General features: G+C 43.3%; 1 protein-coding gene across 1 annotated transcript in view; it reads right to left on the minus strand.

Annotated features, from left to right (window-relative positions):
- NPC1 (NPC intracellular cholesterol transporter 1) overlaps positions 1-19,498 on the minus strand; it is a 26,472-nt gene extending 6,974 nt beyond the window's left edge. The window contains exons 1-16 of the mRNA XM_027451939.3: positions 19,278-19,498; positions 13,079-13,201; positions 11,709-11,815; positions 10,946-11,121; positions 9,885-10,052; positions 8,970-9,219; positions 7,184-7,260; positions 6,284-6,654; positions 5,648-5,874; positions 5,129-5,229; positions 4,087-4,189; positions 2,915-3,104; positions 2,319-2,501; positions 1,484-1,598; positions 808-935; positions 575-715 (exon numbers count right to left, since the gene is read on the minus strand). Of these exons, the coding sequence (XP_027307740.2) occupies positions 575-715; positions 808-935; positions 1,484-1,598; positions 2,319-2,501; positions 2,915-3,104; positions 4,087-4,189; positions 5,129-5,229; positions 5,648-5,874; positions 6,284-6,654; positions 7,184-7,260; positions 8,970-9,219; positions 9,885-10,052; positions 10,946-11,121; positions 11,709-11,815; positions 13,079-13,201; positions 19,278-19,355 (2,538 nt within the window). The 5' untranslated portion in view covers positions 19,356-19,498. The remainder of the gene's footprint in view (positions 1-574; positions 716-807; positions 936-1,483; positions 1,599-2,318; positions 2,502-2,914; positions 3,105-4,086; positions 4,190-5,128; positions 5,230-5,647; positions 5,875-6,283; positions 6,655-7,183; positions 7,261-8,969; positions 9,220-9,884; positions 10,053-10,945; positions 11,122-11,708; positions 11,816-13,078; positions 13,202-19,277) is intronic.
- Positions 19,499-25,526: the final 6,028 nt, after the last annotated feature.

The following is a 25,526-nucleotide window of genomic DNA, read 5'->3' on the forward strand; positions in this document are numbered from 1 at the left end:
AGCAGATTCAGGGAGTGAGAGCTGTGCAGAAACAACAAGCAATGGCATTCTAGAAATAATTTACTGAGTGAATAACAATGATGCAAAAAAGGCTCTAGCTGAAGTGTGTTACCCAGGCTTAGTGCTACAATAACAGTAAAATCTAGGGCCACAGAGGGGACTGACTAGGTAAGGGCCAATTTATACCTAGAAGGCTGCAGTTACAGATATGTTAAACACCTTCTGTAAAAAAGCACAGTAACCTCTAATTGAATTAGGCATCGTTCTCCAGCAACAGTAAGACTGGATTCATACAGTGTGGGAGATGACATGTTGACATACTCCTGAGATGATTTGATTGTTAAGAATACCACTCTATTAAATTTGGGCCTTGCACAATCCAAGATCAAGCACTTGCAAGTATACAGACTCATTCTAGTACCAATGCTGGAAGAAAGAAATGATAGAACTTTTGTTTGTTCTATTGTGTTTAATGTATGTTTAATACATGTTTTTCTTTTCAGTATAAAGCCTTCAGGCTCAATGTTCTTGCTCAAGTTTAGATGACTGCCAACTGCAAACAGCATGTACATACCACTATCGGTCTCATCCAGTCCTCAAGCAGATACGGAGAATACAGGTTTTTGAAAAACAAAAATAAGATGCTCTCAGAACGTTGCACCCCACTTGTTTCTTCACTGCCTTTGATACAGCACAGAATATCCAGTCTATTCCTCTGGAAATGAATTGCAAAGTATGCCGGGTTTAGTAGTCCAGCAGAGGACACCATCCCTATCAGGCAGGGGTTAGGGATGCATTTGTACTCACCTCTTGACGCTTAATATCCAAGCCCAGGAGACTTACAAAGCACGTGACTTGAAGAATAAAATCTATGAGTACAGCCATTCCAGCAAAAAGGGAGAAGGTGCGGACTGCTGGCATGGTAGACAGTGTCCCTGAAGGAAGTGAACCAGTTTGTTAATCAAGTAAGCTCCCTCCCCTGTTGGAGAGCCAACCACACGTTACACTAGGAGTAAAACAAGCTCATTTTGAAGGAGGGCTCATTTACACTTCAAAGGTGCCTCTAACACACAAAGGGTGAGCTTCAAATAGATTTTTATCACTGGGGCACCTTTTTCTAATCAGTGGAAAAACAACTGAAAACAATATAGGAGTCAACATACTTGTATTTGATACATTCCCAGGATCGAATATAGATTTTAGTTGCTACAAATACAGTACAAAGCTCCTGTCTTTTAAGCAAAGAGATTAATTATGAATGTCAAGTTCTTAGTACAGAACATGGCCTCACTCTGCTGGTCTTAGAGCCACACTGGCCTGTGCCAGCAGAGGTCAAGTTACACCTGATTATAGCAATAAAAAGCTAAGCTAAGCTTCCTCTATAAGGAGCTCTTGCTTTGTTTAAATATTTTAGCTTTGCATTTATTTTTAGAATATGCAGGTATGATGTGAATTCTATAACATTTGAAGATAAGGGTCTTACCTAAGAAGAATGCCACAGTCTCGGAAAAAGATGAGAGAAACATACTAGGTGCCACATCTCCCAAGACTCTGCCAATCTGTTTATCCAGAGTTTCACCCTCAAGGCGTTCATCTCTCTGTTTTAAGATAAACAATTATTAGGAATCATGGAATTAAAAAAAAAAACAAATCACATTGCTTTAAATATTCAAACAGCCAAAATCATCATTTTACATAAACTGATTCTAATACAAAAACAGCATGAAAATCCCACCCTGTTGCCTTACTACTGTATTTTAGGTTAGGTTTGAAGCAAGTTCAATGCTTCAGCCAAAACCACACACACACCAGAAGCAATGTCAGGTGTGTGTTTTTTTTTTTTTTTTGGTGTGTTATCAAGCCTGTTAAACTACAAAGCTGATTACCCACCCATTAAATATTGGTGCCCAAACTTCCTGGTGTTAAACGTATAGTTTACTACAAGACTACTGCTCACAGTGTGCTAGAATTACAAGTGATCAAAATAGTAGCAGAGTTCTGCAAGTACCAAAGAGAGATGTTAAAATTATTCATTTTTATGTCCTTAGTATGTGGACCAGAAGCCATAATAAACAAGCTTGATATCAACTGACAGCTAAGAATGCGCAAGGAGTTTCCACATTTTGGGGGGAGGAGTGAATGGAGTGGGATTGAGCAATTTCATATGATCTCGGCTCTCTCCAAGACCACTAGATGTCCCCTGAGAGTCAAGAGCTGCTCAGACTGGGATGAGCACTAGAGCACAGAAGACTTTGCTCCAAAGTAACAGTCTTCAAAAACAAGAAATAAACAGTTAGGAAACCACAACAAATAAATACCTGAAGCGTCTGCACTATAATAAAAATGTTGTCCACCCCAATAGCCAGCACCAAGAAGGGAATGACTTCTATCACAATCAGTGTCAGCGGGATACCAAAGAAACTGAAAATGCCAATAGAACATGCCACCGAGCTCAGTACAATCAGGATGCCTGCAATACCCAGGGAGATCTTTGAATCCACCTAAAAAAAAAAAAAAAAAAAAAAAGGTTGTAGTAACTGTTAACCAAACCAGCACCACCACATAGGATAGACTATAGCAAAGGCAGAAAGCTACATTCTTATGTAGATTGGAGTGAGTAAGAAACTTACTTCTGTTCACCTCCCCCCCCCCCCCAGAAGAGACAGTACTTAAACCTGGAGCCTTAAAACTTGTAGTTAATTGCATATACGAAGTGAAAATAGACCTAGCTGAGGATATGAACAACATCTGAATTGTCACATGTAACAAAGACCGTTTCCCCCAGCTCAAAGTCAAAAGAGGACTCAAGGCTTTACACCAAGATTGAATGCAAGTGTTCCGCAAAACTACTTCAAAAGCTACTTAGCAAGCTGTTAACTTCAGTGTTTAGAAGCAACAAGAACTATAAACATACCAGCAGTCTTCCCCAACTCCGGATATGTCCCAACGCTATGGAGATGTACACAAACATTACAATATAGCTTATCAAAACAGTGCTGACATCACTATTGCTTTCACGATTAATTTCATCTTCAATACTCCGTTCAGCAGAGAATGATATAGTCAAATTTGGGTTATGATAGTTCTTCAGGAAGTTAATAAACCTAAAAAGAAAGGAGAATGTCACACTTTAAAGGATAAAACACCTTGTAGAAAAGGCTGGTAAGCTGGCTGAAGGCAAATTTGAATTATCTGTGTGGTACAGGAGTGCACTGTGGCCGAACAGTACTATAAGGCACACTTCTCATTTTTTAAATTGTAATACTGAGATACTGGCTACACATCCCTAGAACTTGGCTCCAAGCACTAGAAATACACTATGCTAAAATACTTTTCATGTTCTCTCCAGAGGTAGGTGGTAACTAGGTATTTTGCCTAAGCTATTTCAAAGCAAAAGCGCAGTCTTCCTCAAAGCTAGATCTAAAAGTACATGCATGAAATATGACTGCAGCTTGCTTACAGCACTCGAACAATTTACTAACCTAATTTACTAATTTATTTCAGTTTTCCCTAAATGAAGGGAGATGCTTGTGAGACATGCAGATGCTAGTTATACTTGCACTTAGCCTCAGACCTTCTAAAACAGAAGTTTGTTTCATCTGAACTATTTGCCAGAGCAGTTGGCCTGCGTAAGGCAACAGCAGCTCTTTGATACGGTGAAGACAATGAAAGCTTTTTAGATCCTTATTTGAGAGACAGCTTTTTAAGAAAATGACAATTTAAGAATTTCAGAATAATGCTGTATTTTTGCATTGGTGGTTACAGTAGAGCAGGTTGAAATTGCATGCCTGTTTCTAACACAAGCAACACATCAAGTTTTCTGTAGCTACTTACCACCAAGTACTACTCAACTACGTGGTCTCTAATGAGACCAGAACTTATCTCCTCAGAGCAAATTAAGTATATCAGATTAAGTGAGTCTTGTGACCAGTAACAATCAGTCCTTTACAGGTTGTGCTGCTTCTCAAAACGTCCCTATAGTTATACAGGGCAACTGCCAGTACAGCAGAGGTGTTTTGCATGCATTTATATTTAAAGGTTGCTTTAAGTACTGTCTGAATTTTAGAATACAGGAAGCATACTTACTCTTTTTCCCATGCCAAGGCTTTCATTAGCTTTCTGGAGTCATTGTAGTAGTTGTTAACAGGAAGAGTAATGACAAGAGCTGTAGCATTATTATAGTTATCCGCTGTAGAATAAGAAAAAAGTGCCAGGCATTATGAAACAGAGCTTGCATTCCAGTGTTGGCAGGTGCAATTAAGTTTTAAGGGGGTATTCAATCAATCCCAACACTACATTTCTATTCAACGCAATCTGTCCGATCACATTGAGTTCTCAAACACATTACTGAACTAGGAACGAATGATAAACACTCCAGATTATATTCAGAAGTAATCATTACCTATCATTTTCATGGTATCCTAATATTAAACAGTTGCATGCTTAGACAAGGTGCTATCACAGAACTAGTGCTTATGACTTAATAAGAAACAGGACTTGGCTTCCTAGCATTGTAGCCTTGTGTACTCATCTTTTAGTCAGAGCAAGCAGAAAAATCTAAAGTTAATCAAACACTTGCCTTCAATGGCTGTTCTAGAACATTTGTTTGACGTACATGTACCCATCATGCTGTTTGATTGGATAAGTTGCTTAAACAAAATTCTGGCTTAGAATAACTACGGAAGGGTTTCCTTTGTGAACACTTTAATCTGGTCTTAACTGCTTTTTCAGACCAGTGAAAAAAAATATTCTATCTCAAAACCAAGATACGTGCACATCCCAGCACATCAGCTTGAGATACTTCACGTCTTTCCCTAGTCCCCAGAAACTAGAGATCCTTTAGCAGGCTCAAATTTCATTTAAGACAGAACACTTACAGCAGCGCACCTGACAAGCATGTAACAGGCTGCTTGCATTTGGGACTTCTGGAGTTGTCTGCTTTCATTTTCAGCACTGGTCAACTAACCAATTAGTTAAAACACCCTTACTTACTGGAAGTTTTTAAAGTCAACTTTATCTGGAGTGCATTTAAACAGCCTTGTTAAACAAGAATGCAACTTTAGCACCAGAGAGAGCAAGCAACTCAGTACTCTCAAGACTTAGACTGCAACACTGTTTTGCCACCTACCATCATATCCTCCCAACACCAGCCACGGAAAGACAGGTCCACCAAACGTTCCTAGGCAGGGATCGTGAAGCATGCTTGTGTCATTCAGTGATGCTGGAGCCCTGAAGAGATAATCAGCAATAATTGTCAGCTTATGCTTGACAACTTCAGCACAGCAACAGCAGACAAAAACAAAGTAAAAAGCTGTTCTGTTATTACTGACCAATCTGAAACGATATTAAACTGCTAGTGATATATTGCCCTTTATTACTCAAAGCATATGGAACGTGCTCAAAGCAAACCACAGCCAGTGTCTGCACCAAATCAAAATTAACCTGAAACCTGATTAAAACAACTCCTGCTGAAGCACTGAGTACTAAAGTAGTAAGACAAACACGCTATGATAATCTGCAACTTCACATAGTAATGTGGATTGAAAAAGTGGTAAAAAGTGGTAGGGAGTCCATCCCTACTAGATAGTTTTGTCAGCAAAAGTCCAGCTTGCCTACCATTTAAAGAACAAGTAATAGTACTGCTTACCTAACACAGTATAAGAAGTGAGTGTGGTAGTCAGCATAAACAAAGAACTCGTCCCCAACAGTATGATCTAGGACAGAATGACTGTTCTGAAAGTAGTTAAGTACGCTCAGTATAGTGCAGTTGTTGTTGTAGGGAGCAAGAGGAGCCAGGCAAATGTCCTTCAGCGTTACAGTCTCATTGTCAAAAGATGCAGTTATGTTTACAATAGCATCCTGCAGATCTAAAACCTAAAAAAAAAAAAAAAAAAAAAAAAAAAAGAAATTAACATTAGAGCAGCACAAGAAAGCATTTTCCTTGCAAGACAGAAATAAGTACACAATATGTTCCTAGAAATTTCCAGAGCCAATGGAACAATCAACAGGAGTACATGACTAAGTCACTTTATTTAGGTGTTCACAGTAAACTTTCCTGGAACTCAGCTTGCAAGTCCACCAGAAGAGGTCAAGATAAGGTTTTCAGAAAGAGGCTTCATGGTAAGAATCCTACTATAAGGATTTTATAGTAGGGGTTTTGATGTACCTAGTAATAACTAACGATTGCTTGAATAGACGCATCACCTCACAGATGGAAGCCAACTCCCCATCGTTATACCAGCTAGCAATGCTTGGTTCTTTGCTTGTGGGAAGTCTCAGTTACCTGATGGAGAATTTCTTTGGTGAGTGGAGGTCCAAAAGGCACATCCGCTCCTGATGGGTAAGGCGAATAGATGTCTGGCTGGCTGTTTGGTGCTTGAATAATAAGTTGTTCAGATCGAAAGAAAGGCCCAAAGTGTTTGTCAAAGTACTCCTTCTCTTTGCGGGCTTGGCTGCTTGGAGCTGACCAGAGATCTACAGGGTTTGTAGTTGCTTTGATATACACAAAGCCTGAACAGCACATCGCAATGAAGACCACAGAGAAGAGAATAACGGGACGTGGATTTCTGACACAGAAAGCACCCCATGATGTAAATGTCATCCTCAGGCCATTCTCAAACCTTTCACCAAGCCTCTCACCACAAGTGATTTTGCCTGTTAGAAAAAATAAACAGGGAACGTTTTAGTCAGTTTAAATGTTTTCTTGCAGCACACTAACAAGGTTGGAATTTTACTCTGCTCCTGATGCTCACTACAAAGCTAGTGTCTACACTGACAATCAGATCCAGGGAGTAATCTTTGCGATCAAAGGGCAGGGGCCAGTTTGTACCTGTACTGCCCCTTCTGATGCGGGAAGGTCTTTGAGAGCAGTCACAGCAAGAAAAACCAGGAAGCATCTAGAAGATGCGTGACCATTAAAATACATAAGCTTGTAGAGCAGCTGAGGTAGCTCATCTACAATTCTTTGACGGCAGGGGAAGCGCAGCCAGGGCTTTCAGCAACCAGCAAAAGAGGGTGAAGCGCTATTCTACACCGAGAGAGATAACTAGCCAGAAGACTGCAATAGAGCACTGTAACAATGGATTATACGGGCTAGCAAAGCTAAAGTTCTGAAGTGTCCCCGCAGGAACCAGATGCACGTAAGCCAAGGTTAACAGATCTGTTGCCCTTACGCAAGACGTACCATCATCACGGTGAGAGTTCACGGAAAAGGCTATATTGCTGTCAATTGGTGTGTACTCTGAGACAAAGTGCCGCCTCCTGTAAAAGAAAAGGCTCTGTTACCACAGTCCCTCACAAAAAGACTAGAGACCAATGCTAGTAAGGAATTCTTTGTTTGGCTCCTCCAGAATGGGTAGGCATCTTTTGCCTCCTGTCGCCATCCACTGATGGACAGCAATCTCCAGCTTCTTCAATCCTTTGGAACAACTCATGGACTTATCAGATTTCTTAAGTTTTTCCAGCTTGGATCAACGTGTTCCCTATAGAAGTTTATAACAGCACAGAGAACCTCCTTAAACTGATCATAACTTAATGCAGTAGCATTAGTAAGACACCTGCGTTAGAAATATTTGATGTCATTAGTCAAGTGCCCTAAGTTACGTGTATTTGGGCTAAAGAAATGGCACAGCAAGGCAAGAGAGAGAAAGCTGGGTTTTGTTGTGAAGACAGACAAGTTACAGCGTTCAACTCTTACAACAGACCTATACTGCATATACATTCCCAATACCTAGAGCAGATAAGTTTTAAAGCCTCCTCATATTAATCTCGTCAACAGATCTCCTAATTACGGAGGGGTATCTTCAGCTATGAACCACACATCTCGGACACCCTCACCGTTTTGTTTAGTTTATTGTACATGTTGCTCAACAAGGTTACTAGACAAGGCTGCTGAGCATGGCATGAGTTTTTTGTACCCACTCTCCCTGCCCAGATCCAACTTGTTACAAAGCAATTTTGGCTTCTGGGTCATAATTGAAAAGCACTACTCTGCCCAAGGATACTAGGTGGCTCTAGAAAATGCTACTAAGAAATATTAATAGGTTTCCAATGCTCAGGATGGCTAGTACAACCACTCCAAAACATTTATAGCTATAGTAGATTGTGTTCTTTACTAGTGAGCATTGTGTAGCACGGAGAAGCTTGCTTGCTGTGCATTACTTTACAAAACGCCGTTATCATCTCTGGAAGCTCACTTTGTTTGGCATTTTCGGAACAGAAAGACAGGAGTAGTCATGACAATTTGCAATAGGGCAGTGATTGTTTTGTTACAAGAGTTAGTCTAAACATACATTACTGTTAGCCTGCTGTGTTTGCCGCCAATACTAGATATCACTCCTTCCCAGTGATCACGAGTTGAATTCTTACATCTTTGTTATCTTAAAGAAGCTTTCAGAGATTCTTTTCCCAACCACATATCCTGAGAAAGTACAGCATGTTGCACACAACTTACTTTCACATCTAACAATAGCCAGGACTAATGGAGCTTTAAGCTGGATATTAGGAAAGATTTCTTCATGGAAAGGATTATAAAGCACTGGAGCAGGCTGTCTAGGGAGGTGGCTAGAGTCACCATCCCTGGCTGTATTCAAAAAGACACGTAGATACGGGGTTTAGGGCATGGCTTAGTGTTAGACTTGACAGTGCTAGGTTAACAGTTGGACTTGATCTTAGAGATCAATTCCAACCTAAACAACTCTATGAAACACTGCATGTGGTAAACAGGCCTCTCCTTCACTAGAATTTTCTAGCTCACTCCACTTTTGCATCAGCTAAATGGACTTCTGCACTCACTTTCTACAACATGCTTTTATGAGTTAAAACAGCCCTTGCAATTTCAAGCATCAGTCACAGAACATGACTTTTGGCTGGGTGATCCTAGAAGGAAAAGCATAAGCATGCTGTACTGGGCAAAGTTGTCTGGGAAAAGGCAAGTTACTTTTCAGAGCTGAATGTTTTAGATGCTTTACCTGTAACACCAGATGCCAAAAACAAGCATAAAAAATATAAGTAGAAATCCCATGTAGGAGATCCACATGATGACGTATATAGCATCCAAACCAAACAAAAGCCAAGGAGCAGGTAATGGAGGGGGTTGAGGTTTCGGACCACAAACAATTGAACAGTCTTGACAGCTGCATGGTCCTGTTGAATCATCCACAGACTCATTACAGCCTTTGGTAGCGTTGTTCATAGGATTCATTCCATGGACGGGAACATCTACGACAAACAAACAACACATTGCAGAGCCAGTTTATTACCAGGTAGACTTCACACCTTCACAAGACAAGCTTTCCAGTGTAATGAATGAACCCTTTACACTGAAGTCCTCTTTACACACAGTGGCTTTTCTCAGTCCTGCAGAAGAATAAAACCATTGCTATCTTCCACAGCAGGCATAGCAGCTACTTCGAGTTGTCTACTCGCTAGTACTCATGTTTTAAAAACACTTCAGCCTGTTAACCTTGTTGCTATAGGTCATAGGAACACATATAAATTGTGACACCCTCTGCCCCCACCTGTTCAGACTCTGAAGCATGTAACAGTTTCCTTACAAAAATCCTAGAGGATCAGGACATTGCCCTAGTTCCCCAAAGAATACAAACTATTCAGTTTCCTAAGACCGGTCACATCCCTTAATGAGTTTTAAGCATCTGTAGCAAGAAGCTGAATAGAAAACAAGTGTAAAGCACAACTTTCAAACAAACAAACAAAAAAACATACAAAACAAGATTATCAGTTTAGATTACATTGCTTTGAAAGCCTCCGACTGCATACAGTCATTGCTGGGCAACTGTTTAAAAAGTTAGTGTATTTTCTACTGTATTTAGCCTCTGACAGAAGCTTGATAAGCAAGAACTATCCCCCATTTTATTTTTTTTTACCTGAAAAGATAGGAATAATGCTGAAAGGAGTTTGCCCATTGTCCTTGCTAAACATGTACTCAATCCAATTGGTAGCATTGCAGTCCTTGACTTCCTTACCACACAGCAGACCCAAGGCCTTAACATTACTTGATGGAGCCTCAACATCCTTGCAGGCATTATACATGGCTAGAAAGAATGAAGACAGAAATCATTAAACCAACATTAGAATTTGAGTGAGCATTACAACTTTGGGAAAAAGTAAAGACCCACCAAGTTTAAAGGAAGCGCTTAAAGCTTTCAAGATGAACATCTTAAGATAGCGAAGTAATGCTTTCAGTTTTATTTAATAAACACTGTAGTGTTTTGTTATTGCTATCTTAGGCTTTGTAGGCCAGCAAAACCTGCATTACACTAGAACTTGCTTCCTTGTTAGAAGGAATGGAACCTAATATCAAGTTACTCTTTCAGAAGAAGTTGTAACTTAAATGATATTCAAGGCACTTTTGACCTGTATGCCACTAACTGACTTTCAAGTGTCTCATAACTCGATTATGGGTTTCTATACAAAATGCTCAATGACTGAATTAATGCTTTAAGCTTGCTTTAAACCATTACAACCTGAACTTCTTATTTTTAGGAATTTTTTTTTTTTTTTTTCTGTACTGGACTCAAATAGTTCATTTCAGGAAGAATGAGTGCCTCAGAAGTGAGAAAATGCAGTATGTATGAACTCGACTACCATTCTCACTAGACAGTTTCAATATTAAATAGGCTTTGGAAATTCACTTAGCAACAACTTTTCTGAAGATAACGTCATCAGGGTTAACAGCTAGTAGACACTGAAAATCTATACATAAGAATCTTCAAAAACACCATTGTGTGTCAGTGTAAGAGTCTCCTACCTACATAGAAGTCAGCTTTCTAACAATTTTGAGTGGGAACCACTGGCATCTCTTTGATGCCTTGCACTTCAAAAGACAATTCAGAGTTGTCTCCTGTCCCCCTCCCAATTCTTCCAGAAGAAGCATAGCTTGTTACCTTGATAAAGGTCTAAGTAAAGTATCACATCATTCACTCACCATTTGCAAAGCTTTCTCCAATGAAGTACTGCAGCTCTGTAATGCTGCTTTTGTTCTCTTTTGTAACTGGGTCATAATAAGGTATGGTGCTTGTAACATTCAAAAACTCAGACTGATTTGGACTGCAAGTCAGCTCACAGAAGAGGTTAATCAAGTTGTAGAAACAGGAGGGACACCTGAGGAGGAAAGTCAGTGAGCAGCAATCAGATTAAGAGGTAAAGATGAGACATCAGATTTGACCTCCACAGGTGTAAACAGTCTGTTCAGTGACAAAGCATTTATGATCTATATCTAAAATGTATATTAATATATATAAATGTGTACAAAATTATCCATACGTTAATTAGCGCTTAAAATCATTTAATACTCTCCAGGCAAAAGTATGAACATTACTCACTAGTAAGATTCTATATGCTTGTATCTGCTATTTGGGGCATAAGTCGACTGGAAGTTAAATGAAAACAAGTGCTGCTACCAGGAAGATCGAACAGTAAACTTTGTCACTCTCTTCTGAAGACTTCTTACAAATGCAGAAGCTCAAGACAAGCTGTGCTGCTATTTATTCCACCAACTAACTCAATCCAGACTGCAAGCAGTTGTTTTTGTGGAGTTAAAGTCTCTTGATAGAAGTTTTTACAAGAGCTCACTCCAATAAGCCTTTAAATGAACTACCACATCTTCTACAGCTTAAGTCAACAGAAGTGGCTCGATGTGCTTGCTGATGTTAAAGAAGCCCCAGTTGCTTAGCCGCTCGTTAGCATACCTGGAAAGAAACTGCAGAGGCAGCTGCAAGTTGTTTTTCAAAGTCTGAAGCTGAAGGACATCGCAGCAGGTACTAACATTACCAAAATATAAACCCGGACAGAGTTCCTTCAATAAAAACAAACATTGAGATCACTGCAGGGGGAGGAGGAAAAAGCACTTTTAAGATTAAAAACTCTTTATAGTTGAGGGTTCTATTTCACCATATTTCAGAAAATAGTTGCTGCTGTGGGAGAAGCATGAAAGAAATAATCAGTTCAGACAGCGAGATACATTGGGGAATAGGGAGAGAAGAACCACTTGCATTATTCAGGGTGTCGCTTCCTTTAAAAAGCTCTCTCAGATGATCTTTAGTCACCAGGGTCTATATATAGAATTATAATAGTATTTGAGTCTATTAGCAAGTGGACAACACTTGTTTATCCAAGTTGAAAGTATTCCTGCAGCTTATCCTTTAGCACAGAATCTGCTGCTATCCAGAAGGTAAGTCCCAAAAGGCAAGCCACTAACCAAAGTCACTGATCACCTGGAAGTGCTATTTCATGCCCAGTTTATGGAAGAGATGCGTTTTTTTTTTTAACACTAGTGCAACTCCTAGCAACACGCAAGAATCGTCCGTTAAGACTTGTGAAGCAGTGCAACACACCAGTCAGCTCACCTGCATATTGAAGTCATCGCTGCTGCCAGCCAAACCATCATTTAACTTTATAGCTGTTCCACACTTCAAGGCTTGGAACTACCATCTGCCAGAAAACAGCTCTGGCAATACCATCCTGTGCTGTACCTCCAGTCCAGAAACTTGATCTTAAACTTTGGGTTTGTTCACTTTGGCAGCTGAAGAGCAGATACAGACACATGGTCTCATACCAGGCACAGCTAAAGAAACTTTAGCTTTTTGCCCAAATCTGCTCCATCTGAATGACTGGCGTCTGTTATTACTTTCCTAATTAAGAAATGGGTTGGGAATGATTCTTGGAGCAAAATTACAGTTTTAGCCTTGCCTTTTAGAGATGTGAAGGATGTAACTGACAAATGTCACAAATCAGAAGGGTGCTAATAACAAACAGTCTGACTAAGGATTGCTCCAAGCAGTGAGAAAACAATCAGGAAAGTGAAGAAATCCTGCATTTAAAGCTTTCTTTGTGAAAGTGCATCGATCACGTGCTTTGGCTACCTCATATCCCTGAATAGAAACTGTGGTCTATCACCTTCACACCACTGGGACTACAAGCTATACCTGCAAAATGACAGAATCTGTGTTTACCTTCTGACCAAGTCAGAATGAGACAGCTCCAAACCGTAACGCAGGCCCAACAGAACTCCTGAGGTGTAAGAGAAATAGTTTTTAGCAGATCTGCCGAAGAAGCTCACCTGCAGTAAGTCGTAGCCATCCTTTGGTAGTGCTATGGGTGGTCCGTCGTAAGCACAGTTGTATCTCTTGTCTCCGGATGCAACTCCACATTCTCCATACCAGACACACGATTGTGGAAGTACCTAGCACAACATGATGTTAGTGACCAACTGCAAGGAACAATTGCCAAATTTTTCAGCTACTTAGAGTCCGCATGTTACCACTCCAAGGATCACTTACAGTCCAGATTAGATAATTTGCAATTTCCATATGAGTATGTACTACAGAAAGCACCCCCCAAGCAAAGCATGCACTGAGATGGCACGCGTTAACACCCTGAGCTCCAGCCCAGCTCTCCTCCCTTTTTGGCCCAGCGACTGGCAGCAAGCACACTGCCTGCACTTAAGTCTAAGTAGAAGAGTTACTGAAGAAAAAAAAAAAATAAAACATCATCAAATAAAAGGTGCTGTAGGAAAGAGTTTCTTCATGCAAGTCAGTGCATGTGATTAGCGAGTTAGACTGTCAGCTCAGAGCACGAGTCGGTGTAGAGGGAGAGAAGTAAATTGCTTAAACGCAACGCTTTCAGTTCTCCCTGCCACCTTTTAGCCCTTCTTGCAAACCCAGCCACCCTGCAGATTTTGAGGAAGTACCAGCGTAAAGGATTGTGGAGCAGAGCTTGACAGCTCTGCATTCACCACAAAAATGCCATTTATTGTGACGAACTCAAAGGGTGTTCTTCATCAGCGCTTGTAAATGTAAGCATGCAACATCCGAACACGCGAGACTGAGTCGGAGCTTCCAGTGGTAAGAAAAGGGTGTTAGACATCACTTAAAAAACGCTTAGGTTTAGGAGCTGCTGGAAAAAAAAAACAATCAAAAAACAGTTCTTTATTAAATTCCTAAGTGAAGGAAATAGAGCACAACAGAATCCTGAAAGCCTTCTGCTTCTGCTCAGCAGCGCTGATACAGAGACGTCGGAGATTTTAACCCTGAAATATTTATTCTGCAAAATTAAAACATTTCAGAAGCAACGCCACGACAACTTGTTTATAGCAGGAGCCCGAAAACGGCGCCAGGGTTTTGCGAAGCACCTGGGGTGCAAGCACAACACAGGCTGCACAAACATTTCTGAGGAGAGCTTGCCGAAGCCCGGGCAGGCTGCACCGTACGGTTTCAGAGATAACTGACCTATTTTTCAGTCTCCCAAACAACCTTGACTCCGCATCTGTGGAAGCACCATATGCTTATACAGCAAGGGCAGGCTGCTGTGCTGAGTGCCTGACCGTGACTAACGCTGTTTGCTGACCAGAGAGGCCCCGAGAGGCTGCATTCATAATGCCCCAGAGCAACCCCAACTGACAACAATGCTGCCACATTATCCATTTTTAGGTACTTTTATGCATTTTTAGGCACTGGATTCTTTAAAAAAGCATATCAGTAACTGAATGTTTAGCAGGTGACTCAATCAATTGACCTGAACGTGTTAGAATCATCTTCCCTTTACAGAACCTGGACAACACAGCCCAGTTCAAAGTTACTCACTACAAACCAGGTCCAAAAAAAATCAGTTTAAGTAGCAGATCACTACTTCATTCATCTGCTTCAGCATCTCTTCTAGCCAAAGCTGTAACCAGCTGTCAAGTGTTCCCGTTGCTTATGTACAAGCTGGCAAGCAACACTTCAGGCTGCACTTTTAAACACTGGATGTTTAATACTCCGCAGTAGCTGGAAAGCTAGATTGCCATAAAAACTTGGATACCAGTTACAGAAACACACCGTGAATTTGTCCATGCATGAAGTAAATATACAATGTCTAAGCTAAGGAACAAACTTTGAAGTCACCATCTCCATTTACTTCCTTACACCTACATATTCCAGTTTCAACAGCAAATGTCTGCTAGTGGAAGGAAGACTGGAGTGTTTGCATGAACCAATGTCAGAAATGACTCAGTCATCTCTTCAAGCAGCAGCATAGATTCACTATTATTCTCACAAAAGGGCAAAGATTGGAGCTGTTTACCACCATCAATGAGGCCAGAATTAGGTATTTCTTGTATGTTGTGCAGGGTTTCGTGTTCATTTTGCGTGATCTTTGCCATCATACCTCACAACACCTTCTGTGCTGCACGAAGGCTTGTAGAAGGCTTCCATAGAAAGATTTACTTGAAGGTAAATTTCAGCTCTCCCATCAGGCTGACTAGTGAGTTCTGCTGCTTTTACAAGTGTTATCTGCATAACGAAGGAAGCGTTACCTTCACATAACTCCACAGACACAACAAAATAAAACCCTGGCTGTATTATGTTATCACGTAGTTGTCCATAAATTCACCCACAAGGTTTTCTGCCATCAGGGTGGAACAAAAAAAAATAAAAATGTATTTGCACAAAACAAGGCTGGTCACACACAACGAAGTATTCAGCTATTTCACAAGAAAATAAATCAAGATGAGGTATTTTGGCTTATCAGGGTCAGTTTACACTTGTAAAAATTTGAATAAAAATTTAGAGCCCCATTATTCAAGTCTGACACGCATAAACCTCAAACAGAAAAAAAAATAAATAACATGTTTCTCTCAAACTTTTAGCTTGCTTAGAGAGTGTGAACAGGTCATCAGTTACTCTTAACTACTAGAAGATCACTTAGACCTAGGACTGCAAGTTAAAATACTGTTTTATTTCAGTGTTAACACTAGCCATTGGATTTCAGTGACAATCTAAGATTAAATTCTCATGCTGTGATCTAGCAGGATCTCACTAATAAAAGTTTGAATTTGTTCCCTGAATCGATGAGCCTCTTGGTTTAGAGTGGTCAAACCCAGTCAGTTAGCAAGGATGAACAAAACAACCAAAACTTCTGACTGTTATCTTCAAATGACATCAACATAGCTCTCAGATATTAGCAAGTTAACAGCATGCTCGTCCCTGAGTCAGCCACAAAGCACAGGAAAGGGCTGGTCTCCTGGTGTTCAGTGCCCACAGATACTTCCAAGTCACTAAATAACTTACACCATCATCACTGATAAGATAGAGCTGAGAGCTCTCCCCCCAAAACCCTCTTGTAAAGGCTGGAGTAAGTTAGAGAATAAAACAAGTACTTTGTTCTTTCCACGCCTCCTGAAAAGAATTCCTCCACGGGTAGGAGAAGATACAGGTGAGTAACTGTTGTAAATAACTCAGAGTTAACAAAAGGCGTTGCTTCTAGAATCAGCCTTTAAACCAGGTAAGATCTGGGTGAACAATTGTTACCTTACACCTAACTGGGTAAAAGTTCTCCTGGTCCCAAGATGCAGTGAGAACTGCGTTGAACCAAGCTCCCTTCTTAAGCAGGCAGGATACTCCAGGAGGCTCTAATGCAGGTTTTTTAGAGGATCACATTAAATCCTCAATATTGTGAAATGAGACTTCCATAAGTATTCTCCCAAGCAACAGAAAGTTGGCTTTAAATTAAAGCTGTTCCCTCCTGCCTCCCCCCTCCTAGAGCTCAGAAACCCCCTTGCAGTACACGAACGCTGGCCTCCAGTACTTCCAGAGCTGAAAAGCAAATTCCTGCTTCTGGCAGGACTGCATTTGAAGAGAAGCTTCACCTTGTGTTGGGACTCCAGGAACCCTAATAAACCTGTACACAAGCACGTATTAGCATTTCATGACTACCGACAGCATTCGACGAGGGTTCTGTTCCAGCTCTCCTGTTCCCAGACGTTATCATTTGTTTGTAATTAAGCTAGCATCCCAACAGACCATAAACACATTTCCTTCAGCCCAAGTTTCTTCAGTGGCATGTTGAAACAAATCAACAATCTCCGTCGCCTCCAGAAACATTCGCCATCACCAGTGAATGTGTTGCTGTGAAGTGGACAAAGAACAACAATGCTGTTGTGCACAGAAACACAGACTGCTTGTCATCTGGCAAACACCAGCTGACAAGTGGACATTGTTTGGCCCTCCAAACTAAGATCACTAATGTATAGAAAAGGCAACAGCATCAGATTCAGCTGTTTCCTCTTCCTTCATCCAGCATGGTACATCTGGGATCTTATAAGGCAAGACAAGCTATTCCATGAAACTCTGCATCTCTTCCAATAACTTGTTCAGAAGCAAAGAATCCAGAGACAAGCCTTGTCAGCTAAGTTCCTCCTGTTCCTCTGGCCACAGGTTAAGAGACTGCTCCTTTCTGAAAGGCAAAATCATTAGGTGCTCCTGGTCGGGCAAAGCAAATCCTAGCTCTGGAGTTATCCAAGCACATCACCTGTACTCAGGTGAACTCACAGGAAAGTTCAGGTCAAGTAGAAAGAGAAAGCAATAAAAATGGTGATAATTGTGGTGATCTGTGGGAGCAAGCTGGTGTTAGCTGACAGCGATTTGCTTTTACTGGAGGAATAGACAGATGCACTTCTGCAAGCACGATAGGAAAGCACAAGGCCCCTAACCAGCAGCTGTCTGCAACCATGGCCATCTGCACCAAAGTACCTGCCATGCCCTGCTGAGGAGCAGTAGTAACACTGCACCACACCCAGACGGACTGCTGTGGCTGCTGCCCTTCACCTCAGTCACCTCTCCCCTTCTGCGAGGTCTTCCTCACTTTCCACCCAGACAGATTATGAACGAGTCACTCCGGATTTTCCAGGGAGCAGCTCCAGAGCAAGGCTGTAAGGCTTGTTATGTTGCAGTCCCTGACGAGCAAGTTCCTCCACAAAGGCGTTTCAGACCTTTGTACCACAGGCCAGGTAACACCACACACACAGAACTGCAGGCCACAAGGCTGAGACCGAGCACAACCTCCCACTACCATCTGCCAGCAAGGATTTCAGAAACATTCAAGTTAATTTGACTCTACAGCCTGGGATCCCAGCGTCTGATGGGAAACAAGCTCCCAGCCTTGCTTAACCACTAATTTGTCAGCCTGTGTTTTAGTATAATTATACAGGGATCAGCTGAAACAGATGGCGTGAAGGGCACTGGACAGACTCTTGTATGCTACAAAGTTGGTAAGAGAACAAAGTGTTCCAGGAGCCTTAAATTTTACTCCTTAACTTTGGGGAAAAACCAACAACTTAACAACATTAAAATGCCTCTCTTAGCCCACTGACTGCAAAAAATAAGGAAGATGTCAAGTGGCACTTTGGTTTACACATACCACAACTGAAAGCGTGAGGATGTCCTGCCAGGACACTCGAGCGAGCACCAGCTCAGCTTCAGGATGCCTCTCCCCTGCCAGCAAACACTGCGTAGGCTCAGTCTAACCGAAGGATCAACTTCTTTGAAAGGTATCAAGAGCCACTTTGTGTAATAGTAAGCTGTAAGTAACAGTTAGTGACAACAACAACAAAAAAATCGAGTCTAAGCTTTTCATTTCCCTACATCCCCACCCGATTTTGCTTTCTTGCATTAGGCGTGCAGGCTTTAACTCTGTGAAGTTGCTTTCACCATGTTAACTTTGTATGGACCACAAAGCCACATCCTCTGCAGGGATACCCCGGGCCTTAAGGGAACTCGCTCCACCTTCCCCGAGCTCGCTATCCCTCCTCCTGTCACCACAAGCTCTGCATGGCACCCTCTCATCCCTGGGCCAGCCCAGGGCACGCCTCATCACTATGTTATGTGGTATATCCCTCCAAAATCATTACAGAAACGAGCGTTTGGAAGGTACGAAGTTCATTAGCTGCCCCCCTGGAGACCACGGGCCATTAATAAGGGAGCGGCTTCTCCAGCTGCAACAGAGGGGCTGCTGCTTTTCTGCTCAAGCTCCCCAGAGCAGGTACGGGTACCAGCACAGGATGGCCTCAGCACACACACACAGGCACAGAATGACGAACTTGGCAGCTTGAGGAGGGTTAAACACGTTTGTAAGCTGGCTGGAGCGGGGACAGCAAGGCACAGCAAAGCCAGGTTCACCGCGATCCTCCTGAAAAGCGAGCACCTCGCTCCTGCCTTGGAGCGCAAGCAAGACGCGACCACGAAGAACGCATTTAAAGCTTTATGTTATGAATTATTATTATTTTCTTTTTCCTAGAGCACCTCAGCAAGAGAAATCCAACTCATTTCACCCCACGGCTCTCCACAGGCGCAGGTCTCGCTGCACAGCCCGTGGCTTTGGCAAAGCTCCGGCTCCCCCCACCCGACCCCAACGCACACCGGAGCGGAGCCGGGCGCTATCCGTGAGCCTCCCCCCTGCCACCCGACCCCCCTGACCGCCCCCCAAGCCCCTCGGCAGGGACCCACCTGTGCGGGGGACAGCAGCAGGAGGAGAAGGACGAAGAGGAGCAGCCCCCGCCCGGGGCAGCCTTGCGGGCTCCCCATGGCGGCGCGGGGAGAGGAGCGGGGGGGAAGCGGCAAGAGAAAGACGGCGGCGGGGGAGGAGAGATGGAGGGGAGGGGAGGGAAGAAAGGAGGGGCGGCAGCCGCGCAAGTCCGGAAGGGGCCGCCCCTGGAGGCTGCCCGCTGCCCCGGCGGAGGAGCGGAGAGGGCCGGGGGGCCGTGCCCGGGAGCCGCCGCCAACCGCCCGCCAACCGCCCGCCTCGCTTCGGCCACGGGGCGGGGCCGCGCCTCACGCCACAGCCCGGCCCCGCAGCCGGCAGGCAGGGAGGGAGGTGGGGGGGTGACACACACGCACCCTGCTGGTGGCCCCTGGTGGGGTGATAAGGCGGGTCTGGGTGTTGGGTCAGACCCGCATGGCTCTCCTCAGGGCTGGTGGTGCGAGAGGGAATGGGGTGTCTGGTCCCCATGGGCGCCTCACCCCAGTGGGCACCTCACCCCAGTGTGCATCTCATCCCCATGGGTGCCTCACCTTAACGTGCACCTCACCCCAATGTGCACCACACCCCAACGTGCACCTCACCCTAATGGATCCCTCACTCTGGTGGGCACCTCACCCCCATGTGCACCTCACCCCCATGTGCACCTCAACCCCAAGTGCACCACACCTCAATGTGCACCACACCCCCATGTGCATCACACCCCAAGTGCACCACACCCCCATGGACACCTCACCCCAATGTGCACCTCACCCTAATGGATCCCTCACTCTCACCCTGATGTGTCCCTCACCCTAACATGTCCCTCACCCCAATGGGTGTCTTGCCCTGATGGGTGCCCACACAGCCACGTCGTGGGGTGAGGAGCGCACCCAGGGCCCTAGGGTTGCGAATACGCTTGGTGTTGAGGGAACTCTGTGCTGACATCCGAGCTACTCATCGTTTCTTGTTTTAGTCAGGTCTTGTGATCTGCCGGGGTCTCGTGATCTGCCGCCTGGGGTGAGCTGCGCCAGCGGCGGCCTGTTTGTTTCCGGGCGAGTGAAGGTTTAGTGGCGACTGCACTGCTTCGGTTTCTTCGGAGCCAAGTTGTGCCTCTTCAGAAGGAAATATTCCGCATCTGTTGTATGCTAGCTGGTTTTGATAACATAGAAGTATTAATCACATAGTTTAGAAATGCCTAAGTAGGCTCAAAAATCCTGGCTTAGGCAACAGCTTCATATTTTTGCCTTAAAGTTATCAGTCCGTGATTTCAAAGCATTGGTCTCATGACCCCACGTGCGTTTGGCCGCATGGCTAGCTGCTGTTATGGCACAGCTACAAGAAAAATAATCCCCAAGCAGGGTGGCTCAGGTTGCACGGCAGAAAATCAGCTCTCAGTGTTGATTTCAGTGGCTTTTACTGCCGGTGAATTTGCCTTGCCGAGTTTCGTTTGGTCCTGACGTGCTGACATCAGGTGGCCTGAGAGGTGTTGCAATCGTTTGGGAGTGAGGAGATTGCACTCCTGATCTGTTTGGGATCCGTCTCGAGGAAAACACAGGAAGCAAAGCAGGGTGTGACATTCGCCTGCAGCTTCTCCCTGATGTATTTCCCCAGTACTTTGTTGCCTTTGTGGCTGTTTACGCTGCTGGAATTTAGCTGATATTGCCATCTGCTGACGAAAATGTAGGTTGGGCTTGGTTTCGTACATTCATGGGCTAATTTATGTTGGCAGGGACCTCTGGAGGGCCATGTAGTTCGGCTTTTTGCTGAGAGCTGAATCCATTTAGGTCAGGTTGCTCAGGGAATTGTCCGGCTGTATTTTGAATAGCTTCAGAGATGGAGATGTCACAGCCTTGCTGAGCAAGCTGGTCTACTGCGTGACCACACTGAAGAGCAAAATGTTTTTTCCTGTATCTAAAGAGATTTTGCCATTTTCCAGCTTGAGTCTGGTGCCTCTGTGCCTGTCCAAGGAGAGAGTGGCTCCAGCCTCTCTGCATCTTCCCACGAGGTAGTGGTGGAGAGCAGCAGGACATGCCCTGAGCTGGCCTTCTGCTTAAGGCTGAACAAACACAGCACCCCCAGCAGTCGTGCTAGCATTAAACTGGACTTGCTCCAGTATGTCAGCGTCTTGTTTCCTCTGGGGAGCCCCAGACTGGACCCAGGACTCCGGATGTGGTCCGACAAGTCCCACAGAGGGAGGAATAACCACAGTGGCTACACCCTTGCTAATACAGCCTAGGAAGTGGTTGGCTTTCTTCTCTGCTGACTCATGTTCGGCGTGCTGTCCAGCCCAGCCACCATATTCTTCTCTGCAAAATTGCTTTCCACCCTGCTGCTGCCCAGCTTGTACTTTTCCATGGGCTTATTCCATCCCAAGTGCGTGACTTGGCATTTGGCAAGCGCTAACCAAAGCTGAAGTACCTAAAGTTAATTAACGTGTCTTAATTTTGGTGTCATAAGTCAAAGTTTTATTCGGCACTATGCAGTATGATCCGAAAAGCAGGGGACCTAGTTGCCACATGTTCTAGAGACTCCACCTAAGCAGAGGTTGCAGTGGGCATAGCTCACATAGCTACAAGTTAAAAAAATAAAAATAATAATAATAAAAAAAAAATTGTTTCGGTGCTGGTGAAAAAGTTAAGAGAGACAGAAGCAATTTATAATGTTGCAAAGCAAACACAAAGGAATCTATTGCAGTGGCAATTTCCACAACAAACTAAGTCCATTACATCACACTTGTCTACCACCTACAGTACAGACAGAGGGGGTAATATTTTAATATTTATCTAAATCCCTGGTTGATAGCTGTATTTAGAAGGCTGTCTAAATCCACACTGTTATTCCAGTGCAATGCCTTCACATACCACCAGTTTTTCTACACTCACGGGTGTGAGATATGTTCATCTGATTTGTGTCAGTATGGATCCATGCTAGGGCCGCATGGTATGATGAATGTGACCTTCTGTCTTACATACCCTTGTATAACCACAAGTCTAAGAAAAACAGAGTGGTTAATGTATATAGGTCTTGTATCTTGCAAAAGAATGTTTTAGCAATTCGTGTCAATAGAGAGCTTGAAGGGAAATGTATTTGTAGACTTTTCCTTGAAGTCTCTGATATCTGGGGGGGTTCAGAATAACTGCTAACTATTATGACTATTGGATGGGACACTATGCAAGTCTCTGATATCTGGCCAGGAGATTAACGAGACGGGGAGAGCTGAAGAACAACTAAAAGACAAAGCTTGCAGGGGAGGTTGTACAAGTCTCTGACATACAGCCAAGCTGGACAAAGGAGAAGGACAAGAGGGAGGAAGGCTATGAGCCTTCAGCACCAGAGACCCCCAGAAACCCCCAGAGGGACCACCGGAGACTGATACACATGCTCCAGTAGCAGGGTTTGGATTCTGGAAACTAATTATAATAACCCTGTTTTTTTTAGAAGTAGTAATGAATATGTATCAGCCTAGGAGCATAAAAATCAGCTGTCTGATGTAGCTGGTGTGCGTCTTGGTGGAGCAGAGACTCCTGGCACACCCAGCGCTGTTTGCTTACCTCTGTTCCTTTAATAAACTGTAAACTTTGATTTTAGTCCTATTTTGAAGACTGAGCCATTTATTACATGGGTGAAAGTGAGGTGGAATAGAGGCGAAGGTTGATTACCAAACACTGGTCTGACTAAACCCATCAGAGTTCTGAAATCCTTCATAATGGCAGATGTGGAAACCTAAACATATACCTGTTTTTACCTTGCTTCTGTATGCTGCCAGCCAGTGGCCCACGTCTGGGTATTCCTTCAGTCCTATTGCAGCTTTCAGTCTTGGTTGCAGCTCTCTTCCACGTGCATAGGCTGAGGGTGCAGCTCCCTGGCTTTTAGGTGGAGTTGCACGAGTATTAAAAAGTCAATGATAAAGCTGGCATGTTTGACTGTTTCATCTGAAAGTTATCCCTTTCTGTCTGGGCATGGAAAAAGTAGCCCTGAATAATGAACTCAGGTCAACGCTGCCAAAATCTCACTGCATTTTCTGTGCTACTAAAGAGACTGTCCCTGCTGCCAGCTGCAATTGCTTACAAATGTCCAGCAAGCTGTGTTTTATAAGGCTTCCTTTTAAGCCCAAGATTAGGCATAGGTTTTAGGGATTTTCTGCTTGGAAGGAAGGGAATAGTTATTCTGGTTCTTGGTAGTGTGCACAAACCTAATTTTTCCTGCCTGAAAGAAGACGCTAATATTAATTCATGGCGTAGGATGTCATTTGGTGCCCCCATCACACCCAACTGGTCCTTCTGTTGTCCATTAGGATGAAATAAACACTCTCCCTCACTGAATACCCTTTAGGTGTGAAGCTATCTGCCTGGCAGCGAGTGTGAAATAACTACCTGCTTTGTTCTGTCCTGCTTTGACAGCAGGCCCTGAGCTCTGCTTTCAGAGGTGCTTCCATGGCTTTACCCAGTGCAGCAAAACACGTTGCCGATTCCACTAGAAGCTCACTTGTCTAGTGGTAGTGATCAGGCAGTTTCCAAATTGCAGTCTGCCTGCAGAATTACTTGCACGTACAAATGGAAAAACCACATGATCGCTTTGCAGCAAAGTCAATTAAAATGTCTGTCGCTGTTCTTTTTTTTTTTTTTTTTTTTTTTTTTTCCCCGTATAATTTATTACAAGCATTTCTTATTTCTATTGCGATAGCGCCCTGAGGCCATTGGAAGAAGTGGGAGCTACGTTAAGCAACACGTTTCATAAGCACAGAGGAAGGCAGGGTGTTCTGCCTGGAAATCTTGCCTCCTGTGCAAAGACAAGCTGCAGCAGGTGGGTGGGTTTGCAAGTTTCGCCCAGTTTCTCACACCTCCACTTTTTCTGTATAGCCAGTCAAAACCGCTGTAGCATACCCCATGAATATTTTTTTCAGCCAAGCCAGAATAATTCCTGTACTAAACTAAGCTGGTGTTTCCTATTTGGCATTGTAAGCAAATTGTATTGCTTTCGTTTGTCATCCTTCCTTGCTTGTGAAGGCCTGTTTGACTTTTAATAGCCCTGGCCTCAGAGCAGCTATTACTTTGGTCAGATGCTTTTGGCTTCAGACTTTCCACGTGGGATCAAATCATGCTGCGGGGGCTGACAGCAGTCGGCCTGAAGCTGCCAGTAGTGTTAAAAATAGGCGTAGTGTGTCAGGTGATGCTGAATCAAGTCTTTTTATCTTTTCATCTTTGTATCTGCCCTAGTATATTTGTAGGGCTGTTCTACCGTGTCCTATCCTCACTCTTTAGCATCATGTGTTTTCTGCATTTATCGTTGAAGGTGCCCAAAAAGAGTTCATTTTTACTACATTCTAGGTGGAGTTATTTATTACCTAGTAGCAAAAGCTCAATAATTAAATTCAGAAGATGAAAAGCTTGACCCAGTTTTGCCACAGACTTGCTGAATGATGTGGGTGGGTCCCAACCTCTCCAATACAATTTCCTCCTCTGTAAAGTGGTGCCTATTGTATGGCAACATGGGATCCAAAATACCCCAAAACAGGTTTCAAACAGTGAGCTGCAGGAAGAAAGCATTGTAGAAATACAACTTCTTATTAAAGCAGAGTTTGGAGATATACCGCACTTGTTGCTATCAGCAAATGTGCAGAGTGTACTCGTGCCAGATGCACTGATGTACTAAAAAATTCAAAAGTTGACCTCATGTGAAACATTTGCCACAGCAAAAAGTCGTGTCCCTCACTCTTTCCTGACTTAGCTGTGTTCCCCGCCGGCACATCGCAGATTGCTGCGCTGTTCCCTGCTCCCTGGCAAAGTGCAGCACTATGCAGAGCTTGTGCCAGCTCTGGGTGAACTGCCTCGACATTAAAAGCAGGGCATTAAAGCATTAGTCCGGTTAAAATGCCTTGTCAACATAGTGAGAGCGAAATGGTTTATTTACAGGTGGCTTAGGTATGTGCCCAAGGTGTCGTTTTGCTGCGCAGCTACAGGGCACAGTTGCTAAGCATATGGTCTTGTTATTGATCTCATGAGAGGCAGCATCTCTTTAAATCACTGAGGAGATAAAGCAAAAAAAAATATTGACTCATATATCTAAGGTCAAAGAGACTATTATGATCACATAATATTACTTGCTGCATGTCATATAATTTCATCCAATAATTTCTAAATCAAATGCAAAGTGCTTCAGATGAAACATCTGTTAGATTGAAAAGTAATTTAAAAACAAAACAAAACACTCAAATAATGAAGGAATAATCTCAAGCA

The sequence above is a fragment of the Anas platyrhynchos genome, chromosome 2 (genome assembly GCF_047663525.1).
Source record: "Anas platyrhynchos isolate ZD024472 breed Pekin duck chromosome 2, IASCAAS_PekinDuck_T2T, whole genome shotgun sequence".
Lineage (NCBI taxonomy): Eukaryota > Metazoa > Chordata > Aves > Anseriformes > Anatidae > Anas > Anas platyrhynchos.